Here is a 27,682-nt window from a genome sequence, read left to right on the forward strand (position 1 = left end):
TGTGATTATTATAAGAAATGACTACACGTCGGGAAAGAAGCATTGAAATCCATCCATGGAACAAAATTATGTTTGGAAACTTGTAAAATTGCTAAAAGGTTACAAAAGAATTGGTTGTAACTGGTCTTTAAGACTATCTATGACTCCCATTGCAACCTTTAATTATAAGTTCAATCTTTTTGCTAAGGGTTTTACTCAAAAAGATGGTATTGATTGTAAGGAGATATGTTTTCCTATCTAACAAAAGGATTTCTTGAGGATTGTCATGGCACTAATAGCTCATTATGACTTGGAGTTACATTAATTGGATGTTAAGACTACCAAGGTTTTAACTACTAATATTTTAGATTCTAAATTAATCTTTAAAGGACTAATAGAGACTACTTTAAAATATAAAATAGTTAGTCGCGAAAACTTTGATAACTAATGATTAAATATTAATTTAAAATTATTTTATAAATTTTAAGAAAAAAAATAAAATTAATTTAAATATTGATAATTATTTTAATTTATAAAATAATTAAATAATAATTAATTATTTTATGTTACGAAAGTGGACTTTAATCTCTAGTCGATGTGGGATCTCCAACACACCCCCCTCACGCCGAGAGTCAAAATGGCTTTGATACCATGTTACGAAAGTGAACTTTAAGCCTAACTCAACCCCATAAAACCGGCTCATAGGGTTGAGGTTTGCACCCACTTATATACAATGAAAGGCTCTCATCTCTAGTCGATGTGGGATCTCCAACATTTTAATCTCTAAAATTAATTTTTATATAATGATTTGTGTGTAATGATATGTTCACTCACATATCCTCTGAAAACATAATACAATGCTTTAAATTCAAAATAAATAATTTTAAAATAAGAAAATGCATAAAATTGGATTATAAATCAATTTTATGGTTGATTATAGAAGTGATAGAAGGTAAACATGCAAACATTTGCATTCTAACTCGTAAACACTGCTAAGTTCTACTTTTTAACTCTAAGAGTTAATTTTTACTTTGAAATAATATTTTTAAATAATTTCATAAAAAGCGGATCTTATTTATATTTTAAAAGTTGTTTTTTATTTTATCTAGTACATGATAAATACTTATTTTACATAATTAAAATTCATAATAATAATTAACTCTCTTATATTATCATTGTAACTATTAAAGAATGGATTTTAAAATGTCAGTCATTATTTTTTATCAAAATAATGAGTATTTTGAAATCTTTTAACCAGTCATACGTTTAAGACTAATTGTATTTAACAAAAAAATTATAATTCATCTCTGAAAATTATTTTTAATAGTTAATTTTAAATATCCAAAATATATATTTATTTTAACTTTATTCCGTACCAACCCATTTTTGTACTGTACTATGTTCACAATCATATCTTCTTACAGTTAACCATCTATAACTATTTATTAATTTTGTTGAAGAACTGATATTTTATTATTGTGTAAGCAAAAAGATGGGAAAATATTTTTTTATTTTGTAGCATCATCCTGTACAAATTTTATTCATCATGAACATGAAATCCTATAACTATAAAAGTGAGAATAATACGAAAATTTAGTTTTTGTACAAGAGTCATATATATGAAATGATATTTTGTTAACATGTAATATCATTTGCATAAATTGATACAGTGTTTTTGGGAGAAAGACGTACCTTTAATTTCACACGCAGTGGTAGGTATAATTAAGTTGATGAAATAATGCAGCTGAGAAAGGAAGCAAAGTTAGGTTTAATTTATAAGATCATGAGAAGGAGGTGAGTGAAGATATGTTCTTATGCATCAATGGTTGAACGTAATCAACTTCTAAATTGGATGGTTTGTGTGATGAAAAGATATAATGTTGTGAACGCAAAAGACTCTAAGCAAGCACATGTGTATACAATGATTCAAACATCCCCCTTCAAACAAGACACTTATACGTCATTTTGAACATCGCTCAGTATACCACCATTAAAAAAATAATTAAATAAAAATCAACTTTTATAAACCAAAATAATTAATTACAATAGTAACTAAATTAGTTCCTATTGTTAAATAATTTTTAAATTGATATCTAATTAGTAACTAAGGTTTTAACTACTAATTATTTAGTTTTTAGCAAAAACTTTGGTTGTTAATTAGATACCAATTTAGAAACTATTTAACAATAATATAAACTAATTTAGAAACCATTTTTTTTAGTTTCTAAAATGCTCTCTAATTTAATTACTATTGCAATTAATTATTTTGATTTATAAAAATTGGTTTCTATTTCATGATTTTCTTATAATGCACTTCCAACTCTACCCAAGGCCGAGACCTCCCTCGACCACAAAAATTATTATATTTACTAAACTTCATTTCAGCACCTTAAAACAAGATTGAAAGGAGGATTAAGACAATTATACATTGTGTTAAAAGGTTAACCACAAAAATTACACTAATACAAGTCCATGAACACAAAAATCTAAATCGTTCTTATAAATAGGTTGACTGACTTAACCGTTGGAGAACCTTTTACATGTACTCTTCCATGCTAACCGAAAACTAAGGCACATAAGAATCGTCCATTGCAAAAGAAGGAAATCCTCCCGACCCGTGCTGTACTTTGGATTTTGAGAGAATTCAGGTCAAAATATCTATAAAGCTATACAACAAAACTAGAATAGAGCGTTAGGAAAAAGCAACCAAGAACAAGTAAGTGACCAATATCAACTACTACCAAACTGCAACTAACTGATATTTAGTAATAATGGAGTTCTGTACACACCAAAATTAATATACATTTGTAAGGTTCTCTCCCAAAACAAGAAAATAAAATGAAATATAAATTTGTACAGCAAAACATGTCTCATTCGGCAAACCGAAAATGCAAATAGTGAGCTTTAATTTCGATATGGCTGTGAGAACAAGTTCCCAATGCTTATTGGTGCAACCTGAGAAGGTGATGCTGCAATGGTACCTCAGATAATTTCACCATCATCACCATCTCCAAGTAGAGAGAGAGAAAAAGGGGCAACGTCCACGCTAAATGCTCTTGGACCTACTCGATCAACGTGTATCAGCTCAAAGTTACCTTCCTGTATTATAGCAGATGAGATTTAAATATCTGCTTTTCCGTTCAATGGGAAGATAAAGAGAATAAGAAATACTCAGAAGTTGAAATCAATCGTGAAATCAAACTGCAACTAATGTATTCAGAACATTGAGAAGTGTCAATAATACAAAACAGAAACATTATACCTGTTACACTTGTACTTAAATAACGATACCATTATAACAGTAATAAAAACATAATGTAATTTAAAAAAATATAAAGAGATGTTGTTATCATTAACTTTTTCCCCAGATCATTTACAAGTTTCTGCTATATAGAGTTCAGCATTAACAATGTCATGTGAACATCTAGTCCATTAATTTGATAGACGTGACATTACCAAACACAATTAAGAAATCAAAGGACTTTAATAATCTAACTTTCTTAAAAAAAATTAAAAAAGAGAGTATTTTTTCCACTGGGTGAGACTATTTCACAGAAGAATAATAAGAAACAAAAGAAAAGTTTTTTACCATTCTACCATTTTGTGCGTTTAAAGGGCATGTAGAAGAGAATTCAAAACTACTCTTAGGAAATATAGCTGGCTGTTCACCACCAACCCCAATTCCCCTGCACGTGGAAAGTGAAGAGCAAAAGTTGCATAAAACTTGAATCCACGTGAGTATAAAAAGAATATGAAAAAGACCATTAAAAAGCATAAGGAGCATAAGAATGATGAACTCACCAGAAATTTTCAGTTTTTCCATTAGCATCGGTTATAATCCAGTGCCTTCTGAGGAGCTGAACAGGGCGGTTTGTGTTATTAGTAATTCTTATTTTATATTCAAAGAAATATACCTCCTCTGCTGTTGATTCACTTCTGCCCTCTAAATATACACTCTTAACTTGTACTCGAATTCCCTGAACAAGTTCAAAATAAGCTCTGAAAGTTCATTTCTTATTTTACAATTATGTGATGCCCAGATGAAAAATGAACTCATGATTTCTTTCCTTTTGTAGTTTATAGAAAAAATATATATATTTTCAGGTGTTTTGGGATTGGATTAGATATTATTTCAGAGGACAGAATCCTAAACAAAAAGCTCCAAACGCACGTGAAAACCAAGTATTCCATTGATTTCCAAGAAGGTACTTGGCATTGAACTAATCACTGCACTGATGCAGTTAAATTAAAAGCAATCCCTGAAGAGATTATACCAAGAAAGGTCACAACAAAGTAACTGTTTGTAAAAGTAAGTAGTATTCATACCAAGGTTGTACAATCACTTGAACATTTTAAGAGAGAATGTGGAGCAATTTCTTTGAGCTGATCACGATATTTAGCTGCATCCTGCATATGCACAAGAAGAGAAGATAAGAAGCCAAGATCAACCCCAAACCTCATACTTTCATGGCGCACTACAAATCAAAATCAATTTTGTAAGGTTGAATTAAAATTAGAACTTATTTATTAATATATTAAAAACATGTAATTAATGTGCAAAATTCTTAGTTTAAAAACGATAATTGACCTGAAATCTCTCATCAGCAACAGCTTCTTTCAACAACCTCCGCAGACGCAGAACAGGAACCTCGTCCTCGAAGCATTTGAGCGAGTCACGAATCCTTGCAGCCTCTTCATAAAACTACCACCGTTTCAAATTCAGTATTTCCAACACCGAGGAGCCACATCAATGATAAAAGATGAAAAAACCATTTTCTTTTCAAACAAAAGAAAAAAAAAACAATAGCACTAACCTCGGACTTCGCCGCTATCTCCATCCGGTGCTTCAAGATCGCGTAATTGTGACTAGGAGACAAAAACGAACCCGAATTCCACCCTTCACTCGCGCCAATTCCCTCGTTCCCGTTCTTCCCCGAACCGCACGACACAGCCACATTCCTCCAATTCCTACTGTTTCTACAATTCACTCTCTGCATCATCCTCCTCCTACTCCTTTCTTCGGAGTTCGTTATAACCGGTGACAGCATACCCACGCATGTCTTCGCGCTCAACAACGACTGCATCATTCTCCTCTATTTTTTTATTTTTTTGTCTGAATGAAATCCTCAACTTCAAAATCGAATCAGATTGTGAAAGTAAAAAGGAATCAAATTGATTATTACCTTCAGCACTTTTATTGCTGTGTGCTACCTCGATTTCCGCGGTTTTTTTTCCTGGATTTGGTTCTGAAACCATTTTTTGCGGTTGTTCATAGATTCTTGTCTGCGTGCTATAAATAAATACCAAATCCTAAATATCTGAAAAGTCAGATGCCAAATTAGCCGTTGTCGTATTATTGGGGATTTTCGATTTGGGACGAGGAGCACACTTTTGTTTGAGGAATATTGTAAATTTACGTCATTTTATAAATTTAATTTAGGATCAATTAAAAATACTTTTTGTTCTACTACCATGGTGAAGTCATTCTTTTAAAAAGGAATAATTGAGTTAACAAAGGAAAAGATTAATTTGGAAATCATGCATAAGAAACAGTCACGTCCCCTGATAAAAAATAAATAAACTGTAAAATTCTTAAATTAAAATATAAAATATATATTTAAATTAATAAAATAATTAAAACTTAATTAAGTTTTTTAATTTTTAATATAATTTTACATATTTTATTTCTATATTATATTATATTACTTTATGAAAATTTATATAAATTGATTGTATAGCATTATGTGTATTTTGAGAGAGTTTATCTAGTTTTCTTATATCTAGAAACATGTTTGTGTTCTGTAATGTTTTTATTTTTATAGTTTAGTTCCTGAGTTTTGCTTCACTTCCTTCATGATTTTTTTTACACTTTTTTCTTTTTTAATATTATGAAAAAGTAATCATTTTATTATTTTTATAACATATATTATATTATAAATGAAAAAACATGACCTTTGAAGTTTAAATATGTTGTTACATTCAAAATACTTCCTTTTTTTTCATATAAATAAGTTCTTTGTCCTTTTTCATTTTTTGGTAATTTTTTCACTTGCATTTTCTTTGATGGATTACCTTTTGCTTTAAAGAACTTTTGAGGTATGTTGTTTGCTTCATTCTTATGTCTAGTTTGTTAAGACATGATCAAGTACATATTAGACAAATCCCAATATTTGATGTTTTGATGCTAACAAACACAATAAAATTTTGCTAGTACTAATGTTTGTAATGAGAAATTATCAGAAATTAAAATTACAAAAAATATAAGCTTATAAAAAATGCAAGTTATATGCATACATATGTAAACTCATATATATCATATTGTTTATCATCTAAAGAGATCATGAAAAGTTATTGTAACACATGTACATAACATTCAAGCATAATATGATTCTTCAATATCTAGAAGCTTTATACATATCAACTCTACAGGCAATGTAGGTTGACAACAATGTAGGTTGACAACCATTTTCAAGATTGATTCTGACAAATAGTACAAACATTTATATTAAGAATGTTTATGTACAACCTTTTATGCACAGTGTAGAGATATTGCATCTTAAAGGTGACATGCTTTGTAGAAATAATTGAAATCCTATAAAGCATGAAAAAGCTCTACATGCACCTACCTAATGTACAAAGATCCCTTACGAATCCTTATAAAAGAAGATGCTCATTCTTATGAATGATAATTGAATAATGTACAATACAGGAGTGTAACTTAGTTTAAGTGAACAAAGTACAAACAAGTTTTTATCTTCTTCTCTATTATATGAGTAGTCATTCTATCTCTATCTCATCTCCTTTGTGAAAATTGATTTATAAAAAGTGCTTCAGTTATTAGATGATCTTCCTCCATATCATCTAGTAAAAGCAATGGGTTTCCTTTGCATAAATTTTTTAAACACTATTTAATCCCACCTTCAAGATCCAATTTTTATTTCATGGTTTGTTTTCTAACCATGTATGTAGCTTCTTCTTCCGCTAGTAGTTTAAGTTAATTTTCTCATAGTGGTTGTTCCTTGCTAACAAAAAGAGGTTTTTGACATTGGAAATGAGTATACTAATGAAGAGAGTCGTAATGCCTCTTTCTTTAGTAAAGTAGTAGTGCAGAAAACGCATATAACACCAGTTATAGGAGACAAATAACACCGGTTCCATCATCGATGTAGATCTCAGCGATGTAAAATGTCAATTACATATAATACCGATTACATCACCGATGTAGATCTTAACGATGTAAAATGTCAAGTACATATAACACCGGTTGTAAAAACTGATGTAATATGTACCAAAATCTGAATAAAATATTCAAAAATATGTGTTTCAGAGTCACATACTAAACCCTAAACCTAGTACCAAAGCGTTCAACATATAAAAATTAAAACAACAATTCAAAAATGAAAATATAATACATTATATTTCAAACATAATACATTATAAAACACAATACACATTGCTGAGGGTCGATCACCCGTAGACCCAATACCAAGATGTTTAACATATAACAATTATCTTAAAACATAATACATTATATTCTAAATACAATATAATAAAATTAATTATATATATAAATAATTTTAAACCAAATAATAATTAAAATTAAAATATTTAAAAATTAAAAAAAAAACTAACTTAGAGCATGAACGTGAACAAACACCGATACATTTATGTATTTCATTAAAACATAATGTTGAAATCAAATGGGTTTCTCTTAATGGTGCTAGATATGGTGGTATTTTTTCAATCTATACCACCTCTTTCAAAAGTTTCAAAAGTGTACTTTTCAAAGTCAAGTGTCCAAAAATTGATGTAGTTAAACCTTTTTTTTTCTACTTTTACAACATTCCTCTCAATTTTCTCTTTACTAGAAAAAGAAACCTGACGAATTCAAATCCAATGTCGAGCACATATTAAGTTTAAAAGATAAAATGGACTTAGAAATTCAAAATGATACTCTTTAAATTGTATGTGTATTGATCATATGTTGTCATACTTTATAGAAATAATGGGTCATGTAAATCTAGGTGTATTGGATTATTTCTATAATGTAAACTGTGGTGGTTATACATGCCTTATGTTAGTATGGTCGATTAGAAATGTAGGTCTTAAACAAGAGGGGGGTGAATTATTTATGAAAGATTTTCGCAAATGTTGAAGGTAGATTGAAAGCCAATGAGGAATCAAAGAAATAGAAATAAGTTCAGCCAATTTCAAATTTGTTTTTAATGTGATTCTAGAAGATAAACCGGTTGTTTTTGCGAAACAATCGGTTGTTCTTATTAGCAATGTTAAAAACAAAGCAAAAACATATTTAAAAGAGAGTAGGGATAGAGAGATCAACACAAAGAGTTTATACTGGCTCACTCTTTACCAAGAGCTACATCTAGTCCTCAGAAACCTCTGAGAATTCACTAAGCAGACAAACACCTTATTACACAACACACACTAAAGAGGTGATCTTGAACCCTTCAAGAACACACACCACCTTTGGAAAAACACCACAGATTCCAGAACAACCTTTGAATCTACACAACACTAGTCTTTATAGAAATACAGTAGTCAAGAGAGAAAGGAATGAGTACATATAGGTACAATCTCATATTAAAGTGAAAATAATACAATGCAATCCTATTCCACTTAGAAAGAATTCAAAGCTTGAAGCATGGAAAAAACTGATTTGAAAGAGATATTCTGAATCAATAACAAAATTATTTAAACTTCAATCAGTTGCTAAAAGCATTTAATGCAAGAGCCAAATCAGTTTTAAAACAATTAAAATAGATTAAATCAACTTAACAAAATTCTATTAAGATTTTCAAAAAATCAACTGATTGAAAACAACGAAACAATCGATTGAATTGGCTTGACAACAAGGTCAACCAATTTCAAGCTTTTTTCAAAATACTCTAAGTGTAAAATATCTGGTTGAATCGAAATTTCAATAGGTTTATTTTCCACTTTCTTTAGAAAACATCTCTTTTTCAAAAGAACTTGAATCAAACAACTTTGGATCATAATTATGAGTGGATTAACAAATTCAAACTACACAAAATACATGCACTCAACCAACAGTATAGTCTTCAAGCAATCCACTTAGATTTGGAGACATCAAAGCCTATATTCAACATGGTCGTGTAATAGTTGTAGACATTGTTTAAGAAAAGTTCGTCTAATGCTTTAGAGTTATGTCGTCTAGTGAACCAACATTTTTTTACATATGTTTTATAATGTTAACATTGTGTACTTGTAGATAGTCATTTTGTAGCTTTGTATAGAGGTAACTTTTGTTTTATCTGTAAAGTAAAAGATTAAAACATTGTATGTAAAAGAGCTTACATAATACACAAAATAATTATTCAAATCCATCTTTAAAATTTTGGTTATATTTTTTTATATAAAACATTTTAAAATATCTATTTAATAATTTTTGGTGTGTCAACTTATTTACATGTTCTTCCAAAAAAAATTATTTATTTTACATTTTCTCTGCCATATCAAACAGGAAAAATATGAGAAAATGACATTTTTTTTTTCACTTTTCTATTTTCTTTTCTCTCCATCCATATAAACGTATGTTAATAATATTGAAAATACTAACTACAACAAGAAAATTATTAAATAAAAAATAATTAATCACTATATTAATTAAATTAAATAGTATTCTAATTAATAAAATATTAATTTATAAATGTTAACATATTTAATTTTCTATTTTAAATTATTGGACTTTGTTTCTTTGGCCCAACTTTTCTTTTCTATTTTAGTTAGGTCTTAATATTTCTCTTATATATACACCATGTATTTTACTCTTTAATATACAAGTGAATAAAAGTTTTTTTTATATTTATTTTTCTCTACAATTAGGGTTCATTAAAACCTCTCTTTCTTCATTACGATTACATGCGATTACGTACGCTACATTAAAGCATCACATCAGACAAGGAATAGTCATCTTCATTTACTGTAATATGGTATCAGAGCTCTTCGAATGAAGAGTTCTGCTGCGCTTCTCTCTGATTTTTATTTCTTGGTTTTTTTTTTTCTGTTCTCTTTCAAAATCTTGATTGGTTTTAAAAATCTTTTAGGCAATGTTTAATGAAAACCCTAGTCTTCATAGTCTTAATAGTAGTCACACTATTACATGCAATTTTTGTGGTAAATATGGTCATACTGAGGCTGTTTGTTTTCGCAAAGTGGGTTTTCCTTCTAGTAATGTTAAAACCTCAAAGTTTTCTTTTACTAGAAAAGTCTGCACTTTTTGTAATCGTCTTGGCCACACTGTTGACACCTGTTATAAAAAGCATGGGTTCCCTCCTGGCTACAAATTCACCAATTGGACATCCCAAGCCAATAATATGATTACTACTGACACTTTTTCTGAGCTTTTTCCTAAAGAACATGATGTAAAGGGGATTCTACTTACATCACAAAAGTGCCAATTCCTTACCAACATTTTGCGTTAGCAAAACCTTGAGGATCCTACCCCTCACACTCAAATTAATCAAGTCGGCACCATCTCTACGGATGAAATCCTCAATACTGAGCATTCTTCAACAGGTAAGTTTCTCTCTTCACTATCTTCTATAAAAGAATCTTGGATTATTGATTTTGGTGCCACTGATCATGTTTGTCACAATTTGAACGTTTTTACTACTTATACTAAAATTAAACCTGTCTTAATTAGTCTTCCAAATGGCCAAACTGTTTATGCCACATATTCTGGTTTAGTACGTTTTTCTGATTAGTTTTATTTGTCTGATGTGTTATACGTGCCTCATTTTCAATTAAACTTAATATCTGTTTCTAAACTCACACACCAACTTAAATGCACTTTAACTTTCACTTCAACCCACTGCATTATACAAGACAATCTCACTCAAGAGAGGATTGGTACAGTTAAAGCCACCGCTGGCTTGTACCTTGTCACTACCTTGCCTGCTTCTAGTCATTCTAAACCGCATTGTTTTGCTCCTCTTATTAATTGTAATATCACGGACAAAACACTGTGGCACTATAGACTGGGGCACCCTTCACATGAAAGATTACATGTCTTACGTAAACAATACCCTTTTATTACTATTGATACTCATCATGTATGTGACACTTGTAGTCGTGCAAAACAGAGAAAACTTCCTTTCACTTTAAGTACTACTGCTACCTCTGCTATTTTTGATCTTGTACACTTTGATATTTGGGGACCCTATTCCATAACTTCTATGCAAGGTTTTCGTTATTTCTTAACTATTGTTGATGATTACTCGCGTTATACTTGGGTTATTTTGTTGCATAATAAATCTGAAGTATGTTCGCACATCATTAACTTCACTGTTTTTGTTCAAAATCATTTCCAAACTAATATCAAAACGATTCGTACTGACAATGGTGTTGAGTTTGCTATGTCAAGTTTTTATGCTTCAAAGGGAATTATACATCAAACATCTTGTGTTGAAACACCACAACAAAATGGCATTGTGGAACGTAAACATCAACACATACTAAATGTAACCAGAGCCTTACTTTTTCAAGCAAATCTTCCTCCTATTTTTTGGAAATTTGTTGTAAATCATGTTGTTTTCTTAATAAATTCTATTCCTACTCCATTACTTAATAACATCACTCCTCATGAACAATTGTTTGGAAAACCGTAAGACATTTCTTTTTTAAAAGTGTTTGGTTGCCTATGTTATGCTAGTACCATTACTGCACATAGGAAGAAATTAGATGATAGATCTATCAAAGGTATTTTTCTTGGTTTCCCGCAAAATACAAAAGGTTATATTGTCTTAAATTTAAAGTTTCATCGCATAGAGATATCAAGACATGTAATCTTTCATGAAACCCATTTTCCATATAAATTGGATGGTGGCTTGCCTAGGGACCCCAACACTTTATCTCTCCCTATTTCTAACGCATATAATTCTGCTCTTGATTTTTTTTTTTATACTGCACCTCCTGCCGAGCCGTGTGCCTCTACTCCTGCATCTCTTGCTGAGTCGTGTGCCTCTGCTCCTGCACCTAATACTGCCCCTCCACCAGCCTTATTATCCTCTGATCTTCCAGCAAATAATGTCTCTGCTCCTGCATCCAACACTGCACCTCCACCAGCATCATCACCTCCTGCACCTCCAGGAAGCACCTCACCCCAATTTCCAAGAAGATCAACTCGTCCTCACTGACAACCTGCCTATCTTGCTGATTTCCACACAGCAACCAACACTGTAAGTAGTAGATATCCTATTCATAATTACTTGTCTTACAATTCCTTATCTTCTAATTTTAGAAATATTATTTCCTCTATCAATTCTCATCCTGAACCTCGCACCTATACCGAAGCCTCCAAACATGCTTCTTGGCAATTTGCCATGCAAGTTGAGCTTCAAGCTCTTGCTGCTAACAATACTTGGCAACTTACCCCTCTCCCTCCAGGAAAGAAAACTATTGGTTGTAAATGGGTATATAAAATCAAATATCATTCTGATGTCACTGTTGAGCGCCACAAAGCTAGAGTTGTTGCCAAAGGGTTCACCCAAGTTGAAGGACTTGATTTCTTAGACACTTTTGCACCTGTTGCTAAACTCACTACCGTTCGCCTTCTCCTTGCTGTTGCCACTACCAAAAATTGGGTTTTAAAACAACTTGATGTCAATAATGCCTTTCTTCACGGTGATCTCCATGAAGAGGTATACATGAACCCCCCACCTGACCTCTCTCTTCCTTCTCCCCAGCATGTCTGCAAGCTTCAACGGTCTTTGTATGGTCTTCCTCAAGCTGGTCGTCAATGGTACGGAAAACTTTCTACTTTTCTTTTATCAAATAAGTACTCTATCTTTGTTGCTGACCACTCTCTTTTTCTTAAATATAATAATGATAAACTCACTGTTATTCTCGTTTATGTTGATGACTTGGTCTTAACTGGTGATGACACGGAGGAAATCAATACAATTACTGCATCCCTTCACCATCACTTCAAGATAAAAAATTTAGGTAATCTCACTTACTTTTTGGGACTGGAAATTGCTCGCAACAATACTGGTCTTCATTTAAGTCAGCGCAAGTATACTCTTGATCTCCTTCAAGATGACTCTGCACCTGTGGCCACTCCTATGACTCACACCTCCCGTCTCTCTCCCGACCAAGGCTCACCTCTCGATGCTGATGCCACTTCCCAGTACAGAAGACTCATTGGACGTCTAATTTACTTAACCAACACGCGACCAGACATCGCCTTCGCTATCCACAATTTAAGCCAATTCATATCTGCACCCACAACTCATCATCAACAAGCTGTCTCCCGTCTTTTGCGTTACCTCAAAGGCACCCCTCGTGAAGGACTATATTTTTCTCACACTAGTTCACTTCTCCTTTGTGGTTTTAGTGACTCTGACTGGGCAACATGCCCTACCACACGCAAATCTGTCACTGGATATTCCATCTACTTAGGAGACTCCCTAATATCATGGAAATAAAAAAAGCAGCCAACTATCTCCCGCAGCTCCTCTGAAGCCGAGTATAGAGCACTTGCCACCACCACATGGTTGTCTTACCTCCTTCAGGATTTACATCTTCCTCTCTCCCAGCCTGCAACCCTGTATTGTGACAACAAATCTGCCCTTCAAATAGCTTCCAATCAAGTTTTTCATGAACAAACCAAGCACATCGAAATTGATTGCCACCTAGTTCGTGAAAAACTTAACTCTGGTCTCCTCAAACTACTGCCTATTACCTCTGCAATGCAAGTTGCTGACATATTCACCAAACCCCTTGCTTCCGCACAGTTCTCTACTCTCAAATCCAAGCTGGTCTGACAAATATCTACTCCCCAGCTTGAGTTAACATATTTAATTTTCTATTTTAAATTATTGGGCTTTGTTTCTTTGGCCCAACTTTCCTTTTCTATTTTAGTTAGGTCTTAATCTTTCTCTTATATATACACCATGTATTTTACTCTTTAATATACAAGTGAATAAAAGTTTCTTTTATATTTATTTTTCTCTACAATTAGGGTTCATCAAAATCTCTCTTTCTTCATTACGATTACATGCGATTACGTACGCTACATTAAAGCATCACATCAGACAAAGAATATTCATCTTCATTTACTGTAATAATAAATTTTATTAATTATAAAAATTATTTTAAATATTAATATTTTTTTTAATTTTTAAAATAATATCTAATTTAATTAATATAGTGATTAATTATTTTTATTTTTGAAATTGATTTTTATTTAATGATTCTTATTGGGAAAGATATGAATGGAATGTTTTAAAAATATATTTTTTAAAACTTTTGCTGAAAACATGATTTGAAATTGTATCTGAAATCCAATTATTTCACAAGTTAATGTTGATATGATGGTGCCTATTGGTCAAAGACAAGAGAACAGATGTTTGGTGTAATTTTATTCTTTCAAAGAAATTGTTTATTTCTTTCAAAGAAATATTAGGAAAATAAATGTTGGTAAAACTCATGCACATAAGTCTTTAGAGGATTTAATTTAAAAGAGTTTCATATGATATATAATTAATATTTTTCTTAGAACATTAAATATGATACAACTTCATCTTCTCTTCTTCCTCTTCCCTTTGCTGTACAAAGTGGAATTTTGCTGAAAATCTTCAATAGAAGTTCTTCTGAATGCAGAAAATTAGGTATATTAAAGTGGCTGCCATTGATAGTGAGTGACTTTTAGATGCAATAGGTTCAACTACTCTCACCAACCAATTTTCTTGTTTCTTACCTAGTTACCCCTCTCACATGTAATCGTTTATATTAATACTATTAAGATCTGTTTTGTCTTTAGAATACAATAATAAGATAAAAACATTATTTTCTTTGACAGAGAAGACAATAACATGACAAGAACAAGAAAATTTTAATGTGATGCACATTAGATACTGCATTAAGATAATAATACAACATCATTTTTGTTTTATAAAATTACATATAATTTAAAAAATAATGTTTTTATAAATTATATTTTTAACTAAATTATACAAAATTATAATTATTTATGTAGTTACTTTTCTTAACATATTATTAAAAAATTATATTATATTTTTTAAAATTATCATTATTATTCGAATAATTTTGCTTAAAATACTCGAATAATATTTTTTTTAATCAATAATATAATTTAAATTTAAGTGTTTAAACTATTATATATATATATAATTTAAAGAATAAAAGCTTATAATAAATGTGTGCTATATTAATTACTCTACTACTATATATAATATATTTTTTTAATAAATGTCTTATACTTTACGAGTAAATATTCCTGATCCATGTAATATGAGAATATACTTTCTAGAGATTGTTCTACTTTATTAGTTTCTTGTTTAAATTCTTATTGGAAATCAGAAATGTAGATAATATGAATAAGACAATTGTAGGTTAAAATAAAATAACATTATCATATTTTACGTTATATACTGAAATAAATCATAATAAAATAGTTATCATATCTCTTAGATAAGTAAACAGAAATCATTAATGTATAAAAAAAAAAGAATGGGTTTAATCATTAATTTAATGTGACATATACACATATTTTTTTAATTTAGTATTAATTAAATATTTTTAATTTTTCATTTGTAGAATTTTTAAGATAAATTTAAAGTATATTTATAATTACATCTGTTTAAGTGATAGATAACATATCATTATCTTATAAATATATTAAATATTTAAATAATTTTTAAATTTTCACAAATTTAGGTATTTTTAATCTAGTTTAAAAAAATTGTTTTATTGAGTATCCAAATTTTTTATTTGAGTATTTCTCATTTGGTTTTACTTTAATTGAGTTGATATGGTTATTATCTGGCATTATCATTGTTTACATTTCTCCAAATGAAAAATAAAAAATATATAGTTAAGTTTTAAATTCCTCATAAATTTGATATTCATATTAAGAATTTTTGTTCGTGTTCAAAATCATTATATTTTTTAATTGAATCTCCACGTCAACTTGAATGACATGACCATTTCATTTTTTTAGTAACAAACACAAGATCATGAATTGGATAATAAAAAACAAAACTCTAATGCTTTGTTTGGATTTAGGAATGGATTTGAGGGAGTGAATTTGAGATGATTGGAAGGAAAGTGTGAAGAAAATTAGGTTGTTTGGATTAAGGTAAATAGAGTAGAAAGTGTAGGGAAAATTTATAAAAGTTTGTAAACGATAGATGTGATTGAAATTATATTTTTTTAATTGATAAAAATATAAATTTACAAATTTATCTTTATATTTAAAAATTGTTAAAAGTTTAATTTGATTGATTTATTTATAAATTACAATTATTTTTAATTAAAATATTATTTTTAATTAAAATATTATTTTCATTGAAGTATTATTTTTGATAATGTATTATAACTAATTTTAAAAAAATGAAAAATGATATAAAATTTGATAAAAAATATTTAAATATTTATAATTATAAATATTTATAATTATAAATATTTGATAAAAAAACTTATATTAAATAACATTATTATTTTTATTTTTTAATAAATAATATAATTATTATATAAATTTATTTTTTTATTTTTAAAATTATATTTATTATTATTATTTATATTTATAATTTACTATAATATGATTAATTATATTATTTTATAATAATTCTTTTTTATAGTTTTAATTATATTTTTTATATTTGAATTATAATTTTATTTTAAATAAAAAATAATAATAATTTAAGTTTAAAGTAAAGGTTAATTAAGTAAATTGAAAATAATATGCAACTTTGTTCGCAGTTTTGCGAAGAAAGTTTGAAACGAATTCACCTTCTCGTTTTTCGTGTTTTATTATGAATTATGTTTCATTTTTCGTGTTTTACTTGAAAATAGTAAACATTTTCATTTCTTTAGAAACAAACGATACCTAAAACATTAATTATCTTTATCAAAAGACATTATTTTTGTGTATCTATATAATTGATTTGATTTTTATTTTAGTTTTTAATTTTAAAAAATAAAATTATGTCATTTTATAAAGATAATTAAAGTTTCACATATTTATTTTTATTGTTGCCAAAATTCATGATGTTGTGTTTGAAACTTGAAAATCAAACAATCATATTATCTTATTTGACAATAAAATTATATAGGAAACACTCAAAAGAAGAATATAATTTTTTTTTAAACTCAAAAGAACGAAATATTTTAATAAAAACTTAATTAAAAATACCAAATTTTATTAAGAAATTAAAACTTAATTATATTATTTCTTTTATTTTCATGTGAAAACATATAAATAATAACAATAAAAAAATAACGATTTAACAAAAAAATTAAATAATAGTTACTCACTTGAAAAATTATAAATTTTTTAAACAATCAATTAAAATATCCAAATTATGAGCCACTTTAAACTTAATTAAGCGTATTTAAATTTAAATTTTATGCATAAAAAATTACTTAATTTATGCTATTACAAATTTTTGGTTTACTTTGTAAGTTATATTATGGTATATTATTTTAAATATTTTTGTAATTTTTGTTTCAATTATGATATTTATATTTATATATGTTTCAATATTTTATAGTAATGCAATAAATTCTTGTTTATTTATCACAAAGTTTATAGTTAAATGTATGCAAGAAACACTTAATTAAATTAACGAGAGTTTTTTTTATAAATATTTGATTGCAGCCAAGAGAAATATGAAAATTAAAAAAATGAATGAAGATACGACAAGACAAACCGAACCATATATCAAAACCCTGTTAAAAACTAAGGAGATATATCATTTGATTTATACTCTAGAGGTTCACATCACTTCTTCTTCGACAAATACAATAAAAGGAATTGTACAATCAGAACCCCATAATAATAGGATTTATTAGGGTTCTAATATTTTCACTTAATTTATATGATAAGTATTAGTTTAATAGATAGCAAAACCATGATCATTTTATAATGATATCTTGATAATAAATATAAAAAAAGTTATTATTTATTATAATATAATATTTTATTTTAAAAAATATTTGTAGAATAATTATTTTTTAGTCAATGAAAAATAAACTTTATTCTTAGTGTTTCATTGGACTAACTGAACTAAAACTTTGATTGGACTTAAGCCTAAAATATAGTTAAAAGGAACAAAAACACATTAATAAAAGGTGTTAAAAAGTGGTTTCACCCACACACCATTCTTCATTTATTATTTTTTTTTTAAGAAAAAAAAGGAATCAGGCATTGGCATATTCGATATTTTAGTATGAATATTAATTTTTCTTCTTTTTTCGGCTATTTTGTCCACTAATTTCTTTGCATTTTCAGATAGATGTAGCGATCCCAAACAAAAGTATCTTCTCTTTAAAAAAAAAGCCACCTACTCCCATTCATTTCATCACTGACTCTAACATTCGCAAACAAACACCAAAGAAAACCTTGGGTGGTGGCGGCCTCTCCTAAGAACTCTCCCTCTCTTTCTCCCTTAAAAGCTAAACTTAACGTCACAACTCTTAACAACCCCTCCGACAACACATCACAACCACCAACCGCAACACAAGAGAAACCTAAGCTCTTGTGTTCCGTTTGTTTCTTCTCATTCCTTCTCCCTCTCTCTCTCTCTCTCTCTGTGTCTCTCTCAGATCTCGAAAATGCAGAGCGCGGCTTTCACACTCTCTCCCTCGCTCTCTCTTCCTCTCCGCAACCATTCTCTAAACTCTTCTAGACCTTCCCTCCCTCTCAGACTTTTCGCCAAACACACAGAAGGCGTGAACTCCAATGTCGCCTCTTCCACTTCCTTCCTTCGCCGATCTTGGACTCTCTCTCCTTCCCCTTCCTCCTCCTTCAAGTTCCGCCCGCTCCCTCCCTCCCCTCCGCGCGCCGCCGAGAACGCCGTTCCCGACAGCGCGCCTGCCGAAAATAGTCAGCTGTTGAAAACACTCCAGCTCGGCGCATTGTTTGGCCTCTGGTACCTCTTCAACATCTACTTCAATATCTACAACAAACAGGTCCTTCCCCAGATCTCTCCTTGTTTTAAACAATTGAAAAACGATTTTGCTGAAACGTTATCATTTGCCAAACACGCCCTTAGATTTGTCGTAATTTATAACACAAAACTTAAAAGGCATTTCCATATGTGTTTTTCTTTTTTTGTGTGTATTTTTTGTTGGAATTAGAGTTTCACTTCGTTAATCAGCATTGATATTTAATAATAGCTTGGTGAAACTTCAATTCTGATTGATAATGAACAATTGTGGGGCTGCATGCTTCTGGGTTTTGAGTTGTCCATAATGACGGAATCCTGTAAATGGATATTTCAATTATGGTTTCGGATTCTGTGATGATAATGTTCACTAATTGTAAACGGCAATGCTTGTTTGATGAGGATTTGAATTTTATTTTTGACTTGGTGCGTGTGTATGTTTTGGTGTTGTTTTGGCTTCTGTTGTTTGTAGGTGTTGAAGGCGTTCCATTTTCCGGTAACTGTGACTCTTGTTCAATTTGCCGTTGGGACCGCGCTCGTGTCGTTTATGTGGGGTTTGAATCTCTACAAGAGGCCGAAGCTCAGTGGTGCTATGGTATGTTGGTCTCTCCTGTGTTGAATTTGTGTGTTTATTTTGTTGTGTTTTGTGTTGCTAAGGTCGATTATTTGTGGCAGCTTGTAGCAATTTTGCCGCTAGCTGTGGTGCATACTTTGGGGAATCTTTTCACTAATATGAGTCTTGGGAAGGTGGCTGTGTCTTTCACTCACACAATCAAGGCCATGGAACCTTTCTTTTCAGTGATCCTTTCTGCCATGTTCCTTGGAGAGGTTAGATATGTAGTTCAAACTGTCTTGCTTAACGGGATTAATCTGAAGTAATTTTTACTATGATTGTTAGCGGCTTGTGCTGTGGTTTGAATTGTCTTTTTTGTTCATGAAATTGACGATAATTATCATGTTGGTATATTTTTCACGAGGAATGAAAAATTCTAGTGTCACTTTCTAACACATTCTTTACTATTAATTAAAATTTATGAAAAATGACAAATTTTTGTATCATCTATGATGATTTTTGTAGTTCTGAATAAATTTTAATAACAGGATATTGAGCGGTAGAGAGAGTGTGTTGCTAATACTCCTCTTCTCATAAAGTTGTTTGTGAATTGTTATGTATTCTAAGCCTTTCCTTTAAAGGAAAAATAGAAATATTTGGTACATTGGGAATTAATTTTCTTCCATATTATTCTTTGTTTCTCTATCTCTTACAGTTTCCTACACCGTGGGTGGTTGGTTCCCTTGTGCCTATTGTTGGTGGAGTTGCACTGGCGTCTGTTACTGAGGCCTCTTTCAATTGGTAAGATGTCTGCTTCTTACCTTGTTCCTTCCAGAAAAAGAAGACAACTTAGTTGGTGGGATTTGAAAAGGGAAGTTTTGGTCATGCAAATTGTAATATGTTTTGGTGGAATGGTGTACAGGGCCGGTTTTTGGAGTGCAATGGCCTCCAATGTGACAAATCAATCCCGTAATGTTCTTAGCAAAAAGGCCATGGTTAACAAAGAGGTAATATGATCTGTGACCACTTCCAAATGTGGACATATTTCATTGTTTATATCCATCTTTGCACTTCAGAGGGTATTTTAACAGGAAATAACGATGAATTTTTTCTTCTCAGGATTCTTTGGACAATATTACTCTCTTCTCTATAATAACAGTAATGTCCTTCTTCTTGTTAGCACCAGTGGCTGTCTTCATGGAGGGTGTCAAATTTACCCCTGCTTACTTGCAATCTGCTGTGAGTAACTTGATGGTTAAAATAGATACTATTGTCGTTATCATTGCTGCAATCAAAATATATAATTGTGTTGAATTTGCTAGTATTGATGCACCTTTCTTGACAGGGGGTAAATGTTAGACAACTTTACATCAGATCTCTTCTTGCTGCACTCTGTTTCCATGCGTATCAACAAGTAAGCTTTGCTTTTCTATGAATTATGGTGGACCTTTATATGTTTTTACTTTTTGGGGATGCTTTGAAGTTGCAAGTTTGCAACTTGCTAGCATCTGGAAAGGGAGGGGGGGTAGCTGGTCTGGTGGAGATTGAACCCTCCAGCATCAACTTCTGTTCACTAGTGTTTTTTATGTGGTTCCCAAGCATTTTTATCTTTTGACTGCAAGATTAAATATAATTAACCATTCCTTATTGGGAAACAGTAAATTGTCTGATGTGAAATGCTTAACGTAGTACTAATAGAGTCAACTCTCTGGTGGTATTTCTCTCATGGTACTTAGACGACCAAGAATATTTTAGAGAAGTTAAGCGACATACAACTATTATGCTTCGAGATATATTATGTGTTTGTATCCTGTTATCTCCGTGCAAATGGGTATTTACTTATCGGGCTGTTAACTATTTCAATTGAATTAGAAAGATGACTTGTTTTATCTGAAGACTTGGGTGCTTAAGAAATAAATATTTTTTCTTTCTATAAATAAAAAGCCAAGTTATAATTTAGGATTCTAGTCGTTGCTTCTTGCTTGCTATGCCCTAGATAAGGTCTTGCTTGCCCTATAACTGTTTACATGGCTCCGTTCTGTAATAGTTAAATGGTGTTGTATTCTGGAATGATATACTGATGTTTTTCTGTGAATTTGCAGGTGTCTTATATGATATTACAAAGGGTATCACCAGTTACCCATTCTGTGGGCAATTGTGTGAAGCGGGTTGTGGTCATTGTGAGCTCTGTCATTTTCTTCCAAACACCTGTCTCACCCGTGAATGCTTTTGGTAAAGTTGCTTCTTTCTGGTTTGAACAGGAAAACATTTGAAGATATTTGTTCTGAAAATTTCTTAAATATTCAATATCTCTCTATTCACCCCGTTGCTAAGATTTTTATTTTATTTTTCTACAGGAACTGCCATAGCTCTTGCTGGCGTGTTCCTCTATTCAAGGGTGAAGCGAATTAAGTCAAAGCCAAAAGCAACTTAATTTTCAATGGTGAAATTTTGTTAGTTGCATCACGAAAAGCCAAATAGCTGCAACCAGCAATTCTAATTTCTTTGTAGGGGCGACATAGAGAATATGAGGATTACCTTTATTTACCCTCGCTTGTGCCATTTTTATCTTGTGGATTTCATTATTTATGTCTGAGTAAACTACCTATTGGTTTTGCTCCATGAAAAAAAAATATTTTGGTCAAATACCACGGCAAGTTGTGATTTTAATGAATGATTTTCGTATGTATAGCCATAAATATTTTGAATGTCTGCAAGTTTTGATTGGGAAATGGGCCCTGTTAAGTGTCAGCAATATTACGTACTGAGTATTCTTTTTCTCAGATCCCTGTGCATTAAATTGTAAATGTAGTTGCATCTGAGTATAGTTGAAATTTGAGATGCAACCACCACAATATCTTTACAGTTCCGCATGAAGTTTTTTTGAAAATAAAAAATGCAACTATACATTCACAATTCATTTTTTTTTCTACACCCATTTTATAATTTTAATACTATTATTTTAATTATTGCATCAGCAGTTATAATTTTTCTCAAAATATAATTTTATCTTGCTACATTTCTCGTTTCTCTTTCATTCTTCTTGTGTTGTGGATTGCGGTTTCATGTGGTGTTTTTTTTTTTTACCTTTCCGAGGCTAGCAATGGTGTGGCTTGTGGTGGTGAGGGGAGTTGTGTTCGTTTGTGTCGTAGGTAGTGGTAATTAGGATGGTGGTTGTTGTTGTTGCAAGAATCGCTATGGGCAGTAGAATCCTTAAATCCCTTAGTTTGGCTAAAAGAAATGTAATTTGTGTTAATATACTCATGTGTATAGTTTGTATTGACACTCTGATCACTTGTATAATTTTAATCTTACAAAAAATATATAGAAATATGGAACTTGTAATTTAATTTATTTTCTAGAGAAAATGCTTTGTGTCATACTGTTGAAAAAAGTTGTCTGTGGTCACTTGCATGGTAAATTAACTTTTATTTTCTATTTTTTCATTCGTCAGGGTTGTTATAATGTTGTTTATGATTTTGTGGTAGTGTTAGAAAACCTAGAACAAGTGGAGTTACATTCTATTTTTTGTTGTTGTTTTACATTATTGGTTTTTATGCAATAAGATTAAAAATATGCAACAAGGGGTACATATATTCCCAAGCATTTGGTCTTTCAACTTTGTATATTTTCCAAGTCTTTTTACAGACGAAGACTAAAAACATTGTAGTAAGTCATTGCCACTACAAAGAACATAGACATCAATTACTACTCGAATGCTCCCTTCTCTTGTAGAAGAAGTGTCTAAATTCTATAAGTCCAAGACTCTTCTATGTATACTAAATAAGAATAATTAAGAGACTTTTGTTTGCTATATTATTTAGGATCTGCATTATATAAATTTTTTAAATGCCCAAATTATTTTTGAAATTTGATTTAAAACAAAGGAGTGTGAGGGGGTTGGTTTTTGCTTTCTGGAAGTGCAAGTCCAAAAGTGATTTTTGTAATGGAAAAGTATTTTTGGAAAGAGTACGAATTTCGGTATACGAATTTAAGAAGACGAAATTTGGCACCAGTTTCAAATAAGCATACGGATACCAAAATCCAGGAAATTTTCGCACATCAAAATGCAGAAAGGTATTACGAAAATCATATTCTAAAATGTAATTTGCAATCAGTTTCAAATAAGTTTATGGATATCAAAATTTGGGAATTTTCCGTACATCAAAATCTGGAAGAAAAAAAAAACACACATCACCTTTCTTCTCCCCGTCTGAGAGAATACACCGGAGAACCACTGAAAAACAACTTGCAAATGCTCCGATGAACCACCACCAATACTATGGACTCCCACAAAGCACTTAAAGCATCCAAAATTTGCACCTCACAACTGTCGGAATAGTGTTCTTCAATGCAGAGAGGAAAAGTGCAAACTTATGAGTTACTTATGTCATTTTACTTCTATGATATAGTACATGTTTCAAAATGATATTGTATTGATATGGATCGGCTTCGACAACATGGGCCGATCGAAAGTAAACAAACACTTTCAGTTCAATTACACTCAATTAAGATTAGTGAAGATAAGTAATCATTAAGAACTAGGTTATATTTCCCTATCTAACACCATTTCAAAAATAAATAAATAAATAATATTTTTTTTATAATTTATTTATTTTATAATTTTAATTTTGAATGCATTAAAATATAAATATTTTTAATGTTTAAAATAATTAGAAATATAATTAATGAATAAAGAAATGAGTTTTTATAAAATAAAAATAAAAAAGTAATAAATTAAAATGTTTAGTTTAAAATTATTTTTTTAAATGAAGAAAATAAAAAATTAAACCCTACAACAACATAAAAGTTGAATCTATAAACATAAATTAGTATTGATGATGTAATCATGTTAATTTCAAGTAAAAAATACAGGACATAATTATAAAAAAAAACAAAGTCAATTAGTATGAATTAATAGTGGACACACAAATAATATTGAAGTGTCTACCCTAAATGTAAAATCCTAAAAAAAACTAATGCAAATGCTACACTTAATGCTTAAAAATGAGAAGAAAAAAATGCAAAAATAAATAAGTATAGAAAATAAAAACAGCAATAATAAAATAAAACAAAAATAAATAAAGAATGACAGAAAAAAAAACTAAAAACATAAAAGATATAAAATAAAGGGGAAATAAAATAAGATAAAGATAAAAGATATAAAAAATAATAATTCAAACAAGATAAAGATAAGAGATATAAGACAATACTAAGTAAGTATATGTTGATCATGAAAAGGAAAATAAATGAAAGATGATCATTCATTTAATATTTTCTTCAATGTTACATTAAATAGTTTGTGTGAAATGAAACATAATTAACGACGAGTACAATCCAATAATGTTGGGACAATGTTTGTTGTGTGTCCTGGTGTTTGACAATATGAACATTTTTTGTTGGATCATGTTATTCTCTTACGTCTATATCAGTCCTTATTCGACTTGACTTAGGTCTCTCCTTTGAGGTTCTTTTCATGTCAGGACTTGGACATAGTATTTGACCAGTGTATGCAGGCCAATACTCTTCATTTTTGAGTTCCATCAAATAGTCTTTTGTAACATGAAAAACCTGTTGCAATGTTGCAGTTTTTATTTTTTATATTTATTTATTTTTTTCATTTTTTTCTTCTAATTTTTAAGCATTATGTAGCAATTGTATTAGTTTTTTTTAGGATTTTGCATTTAGGGTAAACACTTTAATATTATTTGTGTGTTTACTATTAATTAATACTAATTGACTTTGATTTTTTTTATAATTATGTTCTGTATTTTTTACTTGAAATTAACATGATTACATCATCAATAATAATAAAAATAAATACTAATTTATGTTTATAGATTCTACTTTTATGTTGTTGTAGAGTTTAATTTTTTTATTTTTTATTTTGTAAAAACTCATTTCTTTATTCATTAATTATATTTTTAACTATTTTAAACATTAAAAATATTTATTTTTTAATGTATTCAAAATTAAAATTATCAGTTTTTTTAATTTATTTTTGAAATTATGTTAGATAAAGAAATAAAAAATAAAAAAAAGCTAGATAAATAAATAAAAACAAAAGGATATTAGATGGAGAAATAAAAGTGTAAATAATACTATATAGATAATTGAGGCGTTTAATTGATTTTGTTCAAGAGTTAAAAAAATTGTTTAAGATTTTTATCATGCGTCCTCTCATGTGTATGGTAAACTGATTTTATTTATGACATTCTTATGAGTGGACCCGCATGCATGCAAAATATATTGTAAACTGATTTTATTTATGGCTTTCATTTAAGTGGACCCGCATGCACATGCAATATATATATATATATATATATATATATATATATATATATATATATATTTGTATGCTTGCCTGTTTCTACATGCTTACGAATATTATAAAAAAATTATTAAACAAAACATAATTTTAAAAATAGAAAATAATTACTCATTATATTAAGTAAATTAAATATTAATATTTAAAATAGTTTTTGTTATTAATAAATTTATAAATTAGTTTATAAATTAGTATTTAATTAACTATAAATATTTCAGTTATCAAATATTTTAGATTTTAAAATTAGTAATTAAAATTTTAATCATTAATTAGATATCAATTAAATAATTAAATGCTAATTTAAAAATTAATTCATTAATTTATAAACTAATTTAAATATTAATAATTTTTTATATCAATTTAAAAAATAGTAATTAACTTAGTTAATATAATAATTAATTATTTTTTATTTTTAAAATTAATTTTTATTTAATGATTTTTTAAGTAGTAAAAGTAGTTATAAATACTTATGAGTTCAAACACATCAATTTCTAAGAAAGATATTCATCCAAATTTCATTGCTTTTTATTTCATTGTTTTTTTTTTTAATAGTTTTGTTTTTGGAGTTACATTTGTTAGTTATACATTCAAATTCATTTACCATCTCTCATCACATAAAATATACTATTATTAAAAAGAAAGAATAAAAGAACATGAAAGTTAATTACACTCATTTTCAAAAGATACAAAACAAACTCCCTACCAACCAACAAACTATAGGATACAGAATGAAAGAAATGAAGCCTAATAAATCAAAGGGGTAACTATAAACCATTTGAACTCAAGTTTCTTCTCAATCCTCATATTATGTGAAAAACTCGAATTCCATAATTTCCCAAATCTTGAAACAAGTTTTTCATCTATCTCTAATGGACTAGTACCAAAAAAAAAAAAAAACTCAATTTATTTTATGATAATTATTCACAATTATTATATTCTATATACTAATTATTATTAAAATTAGAAAGCATGTGGGACTTAAGTCCCGTAAAGAATGATAAAAGAAACTTTAATCATTAAACCAATCAAGTTTGGTTGTCATGTTATTATTATTATACTTATTAGTATGACTATCAATATTAATATAACTAATAATATAAACATTTTACTATTGATATATTTAATATCATTTCTATTATAAATTTTATTAATAATTTTATTATTTAAATTAAGGTTTAATTACCTTTTTCGTCCCTATATTTATAGCCAATAATCAATTTGGTACAATGGTTTTTAAAAAATTCAATTTGGTTCCTAAGTTTTTTAAAATGTATTCAAAATGGTCATTTCTGTTAAATATCACCAAATGACGTTAAGTGGTGCTTATGTGGCAGACACGTGTAAGTTACGTGGATGGTGCTTACATTACTTTAGTGAATACTGAATTAGGGTTTAGGTTATTCAAATTGAGGATTTCGAATTTCTGATTTAGGGTTTCTAATACGAGGATTGCTCCCCTGGTTGGATTCTGTGGTGCGCTTCCCTGCTTCGATTCCATTCAGAGGTGTGCTCCCCTCATTCGATTATGTGGTGCGAGTGAAATATTACATATAATATTTATTCATGTGAAATATAAATATACATATGACCACAAATAACAAATAAATTACAAACCAAACCAAACCTTTACTTAAATGTTGGACCACACATCACAAAATTATGTCAGAGACCAAATGTTGGACCACACATTAAAAAAATGTTGTACATGGTGGACCCTACATTATAAACAACTTTGTATATGTTCTCTAAAACTAATAAAAAACAGAACCGCTCTGAAACTAATTAAAAAATTACTAACCTTATAAAGGAGCAACCATAAAACGACACCACGATCTGGATTGCAATCACTGCCCCTTTACCACCTCTGGACCG

The 27,682-nt window shown here is 29.5% G+C and overlaps 2 protein-coding genes across 4 annotated transcripts; one reads left to right on the plus strand and one right to left on the minus strand.

Moving 5' to 3' along the window:
* Nucleotides 1-2,714: 2,714 nt before the first annotated feature.
* LOC137822786 (uncharacterized) lies at nucleotides 2,715-5,376 on the minus strand. Of its 3 annotated transcripts, none has more exons than XM_068627783.1 (7): nucleotides 5,163-5,376; nucleotides 4,794-5,092; nucleotides 4,568-4,681; nucleotides 4,306-4,386; nucleotides 3,781-3,956; nucleotides 3,569-3,665; nucleotides 2,715-3,078 (listed from the first exon to the last, which is right to left on the minus strand). In XM_068627783.1, the coding sequence occupies exons 2-7, from the start codon at nucleotides 5,064-5,066 to the stop codon at nucleotides 2,962-2,964; spliced, it is 858 nt and encodes a 285-aa protein (XP_068483884.1). In that variant the 5' UTR covers nucleotides 5,067-5,092; nucleotides 5,163-5,376; the 3' UTR covers nucleotides 2,715-2,961. The 3 variants fall into 3 exon arrangements, with proteins under 3 accessions (XP_068483884.1, XP_068483886.1, XP_068483885.1); XM_068627785.1 differs by having other exon boundaries at nucleotides 4,794-5,057; nucleotides 5,163-5,292; XM_068627784.1 differs by having other exon boundaries at nucleotides 4,794-5,072; nucleotides 5,163-5,292.
* A 12,872-nt stretch (nucleotides 5,377-18,248) lies between these two features.
* LOC137823181 (phosphoenolpyruvate/phosphate translocator 1, chloroplastic-like) lies at nucleotides 18,249-22,152 on the plus strand. The gene is made up of 9 exons (XM_068628341.1): nucleotides 18,249-18,954; nucleotides 19,402-19,524; nucleotides 19,605-19,757; nucleotides 20,198-20,283; nucleotides 20,405-20,489; nucleotides 20,602-20,721; nucleotides 20,828-20,896; nucleotides 21,585-21,714; nucleotides 21,840-22,152. Exons 1-9 carry the CDS (start codon nucleotides 18,598-18,600, stop codon nucleotides 21,914-21,916), a joined length of 1,200 nt encoding a protein of 399 aa, XP_068484442.1. The 5' UTR covers nucleotides 18,249-18,597; the 3' UTR covers nucleotides 21,917-22,152.
* The last annotated feature ends 5,530 nt before the right edge of the window (nucleotides 22,153-27,682 follow it).

The sequence above is a fragment of the Phaseolus vulgaris genome, chromosome 9 (genome assembly GCF_000499845.2).
Source record: "Phaseolus vulgaris cultivar G19833 chromosome 9, P. vulgaris v2.0, whole genome shotgun sequence".
NCBI lineage: Eukaryota > Viridiplantae > Streptophyta > Magnoliopsida > Fabales > Fabaceae > Phaseolus > Phaseolus vulgaris.

Excerpts from the sequence above, each read along its gene's own strand:
- LOC137822786 (XM_068627783.1), bottom strand. The coding sequence starts at position 5,066 with ATGATGCAGTCGTTGTTGAGCGCGAAGACATGCGTGGGTATGCTGTCA. Across the intron at positions 3,957-4,305 it reads CAAGTGATTGTACAACCTTG|GGAATTCGAGTACAAGTTAA; the intron begins GTATGAATACTA and ends GAACTTGTTCAG. Across the intron at positions 3,666-3,780 it reads GGAAAAACTGAAAATTTCTG|GGGAATTGGGGTTGGTGGTG; the intron begins GTGAGTTCATCA and ends TTCCACGTGCAG.
- LOC137823181 (XM_068628341.1), top strand. The coding sequence starts at position 18,598 with ATGCAGAGCGCGGCTTTCACACTCTCTCCCTCGCTCTCTCTTCCTCTC. Across the intron at positions 18,955-19,401 it reads TCAATATCTACAACAAACAG|GTGTTGAAGGCGTTCCATTT; the intron begins GTCCTTCCCCAG and ends TGTTGTTTGTAG. Across the intron at positions 20,284-20,404 it reads ACTGAGGCCTCTTTCAATTG|GGCCGGTTTTTGGAGTGCAA; the intron begins GTAAGATGTCTG and ends AATGGTGTACAG.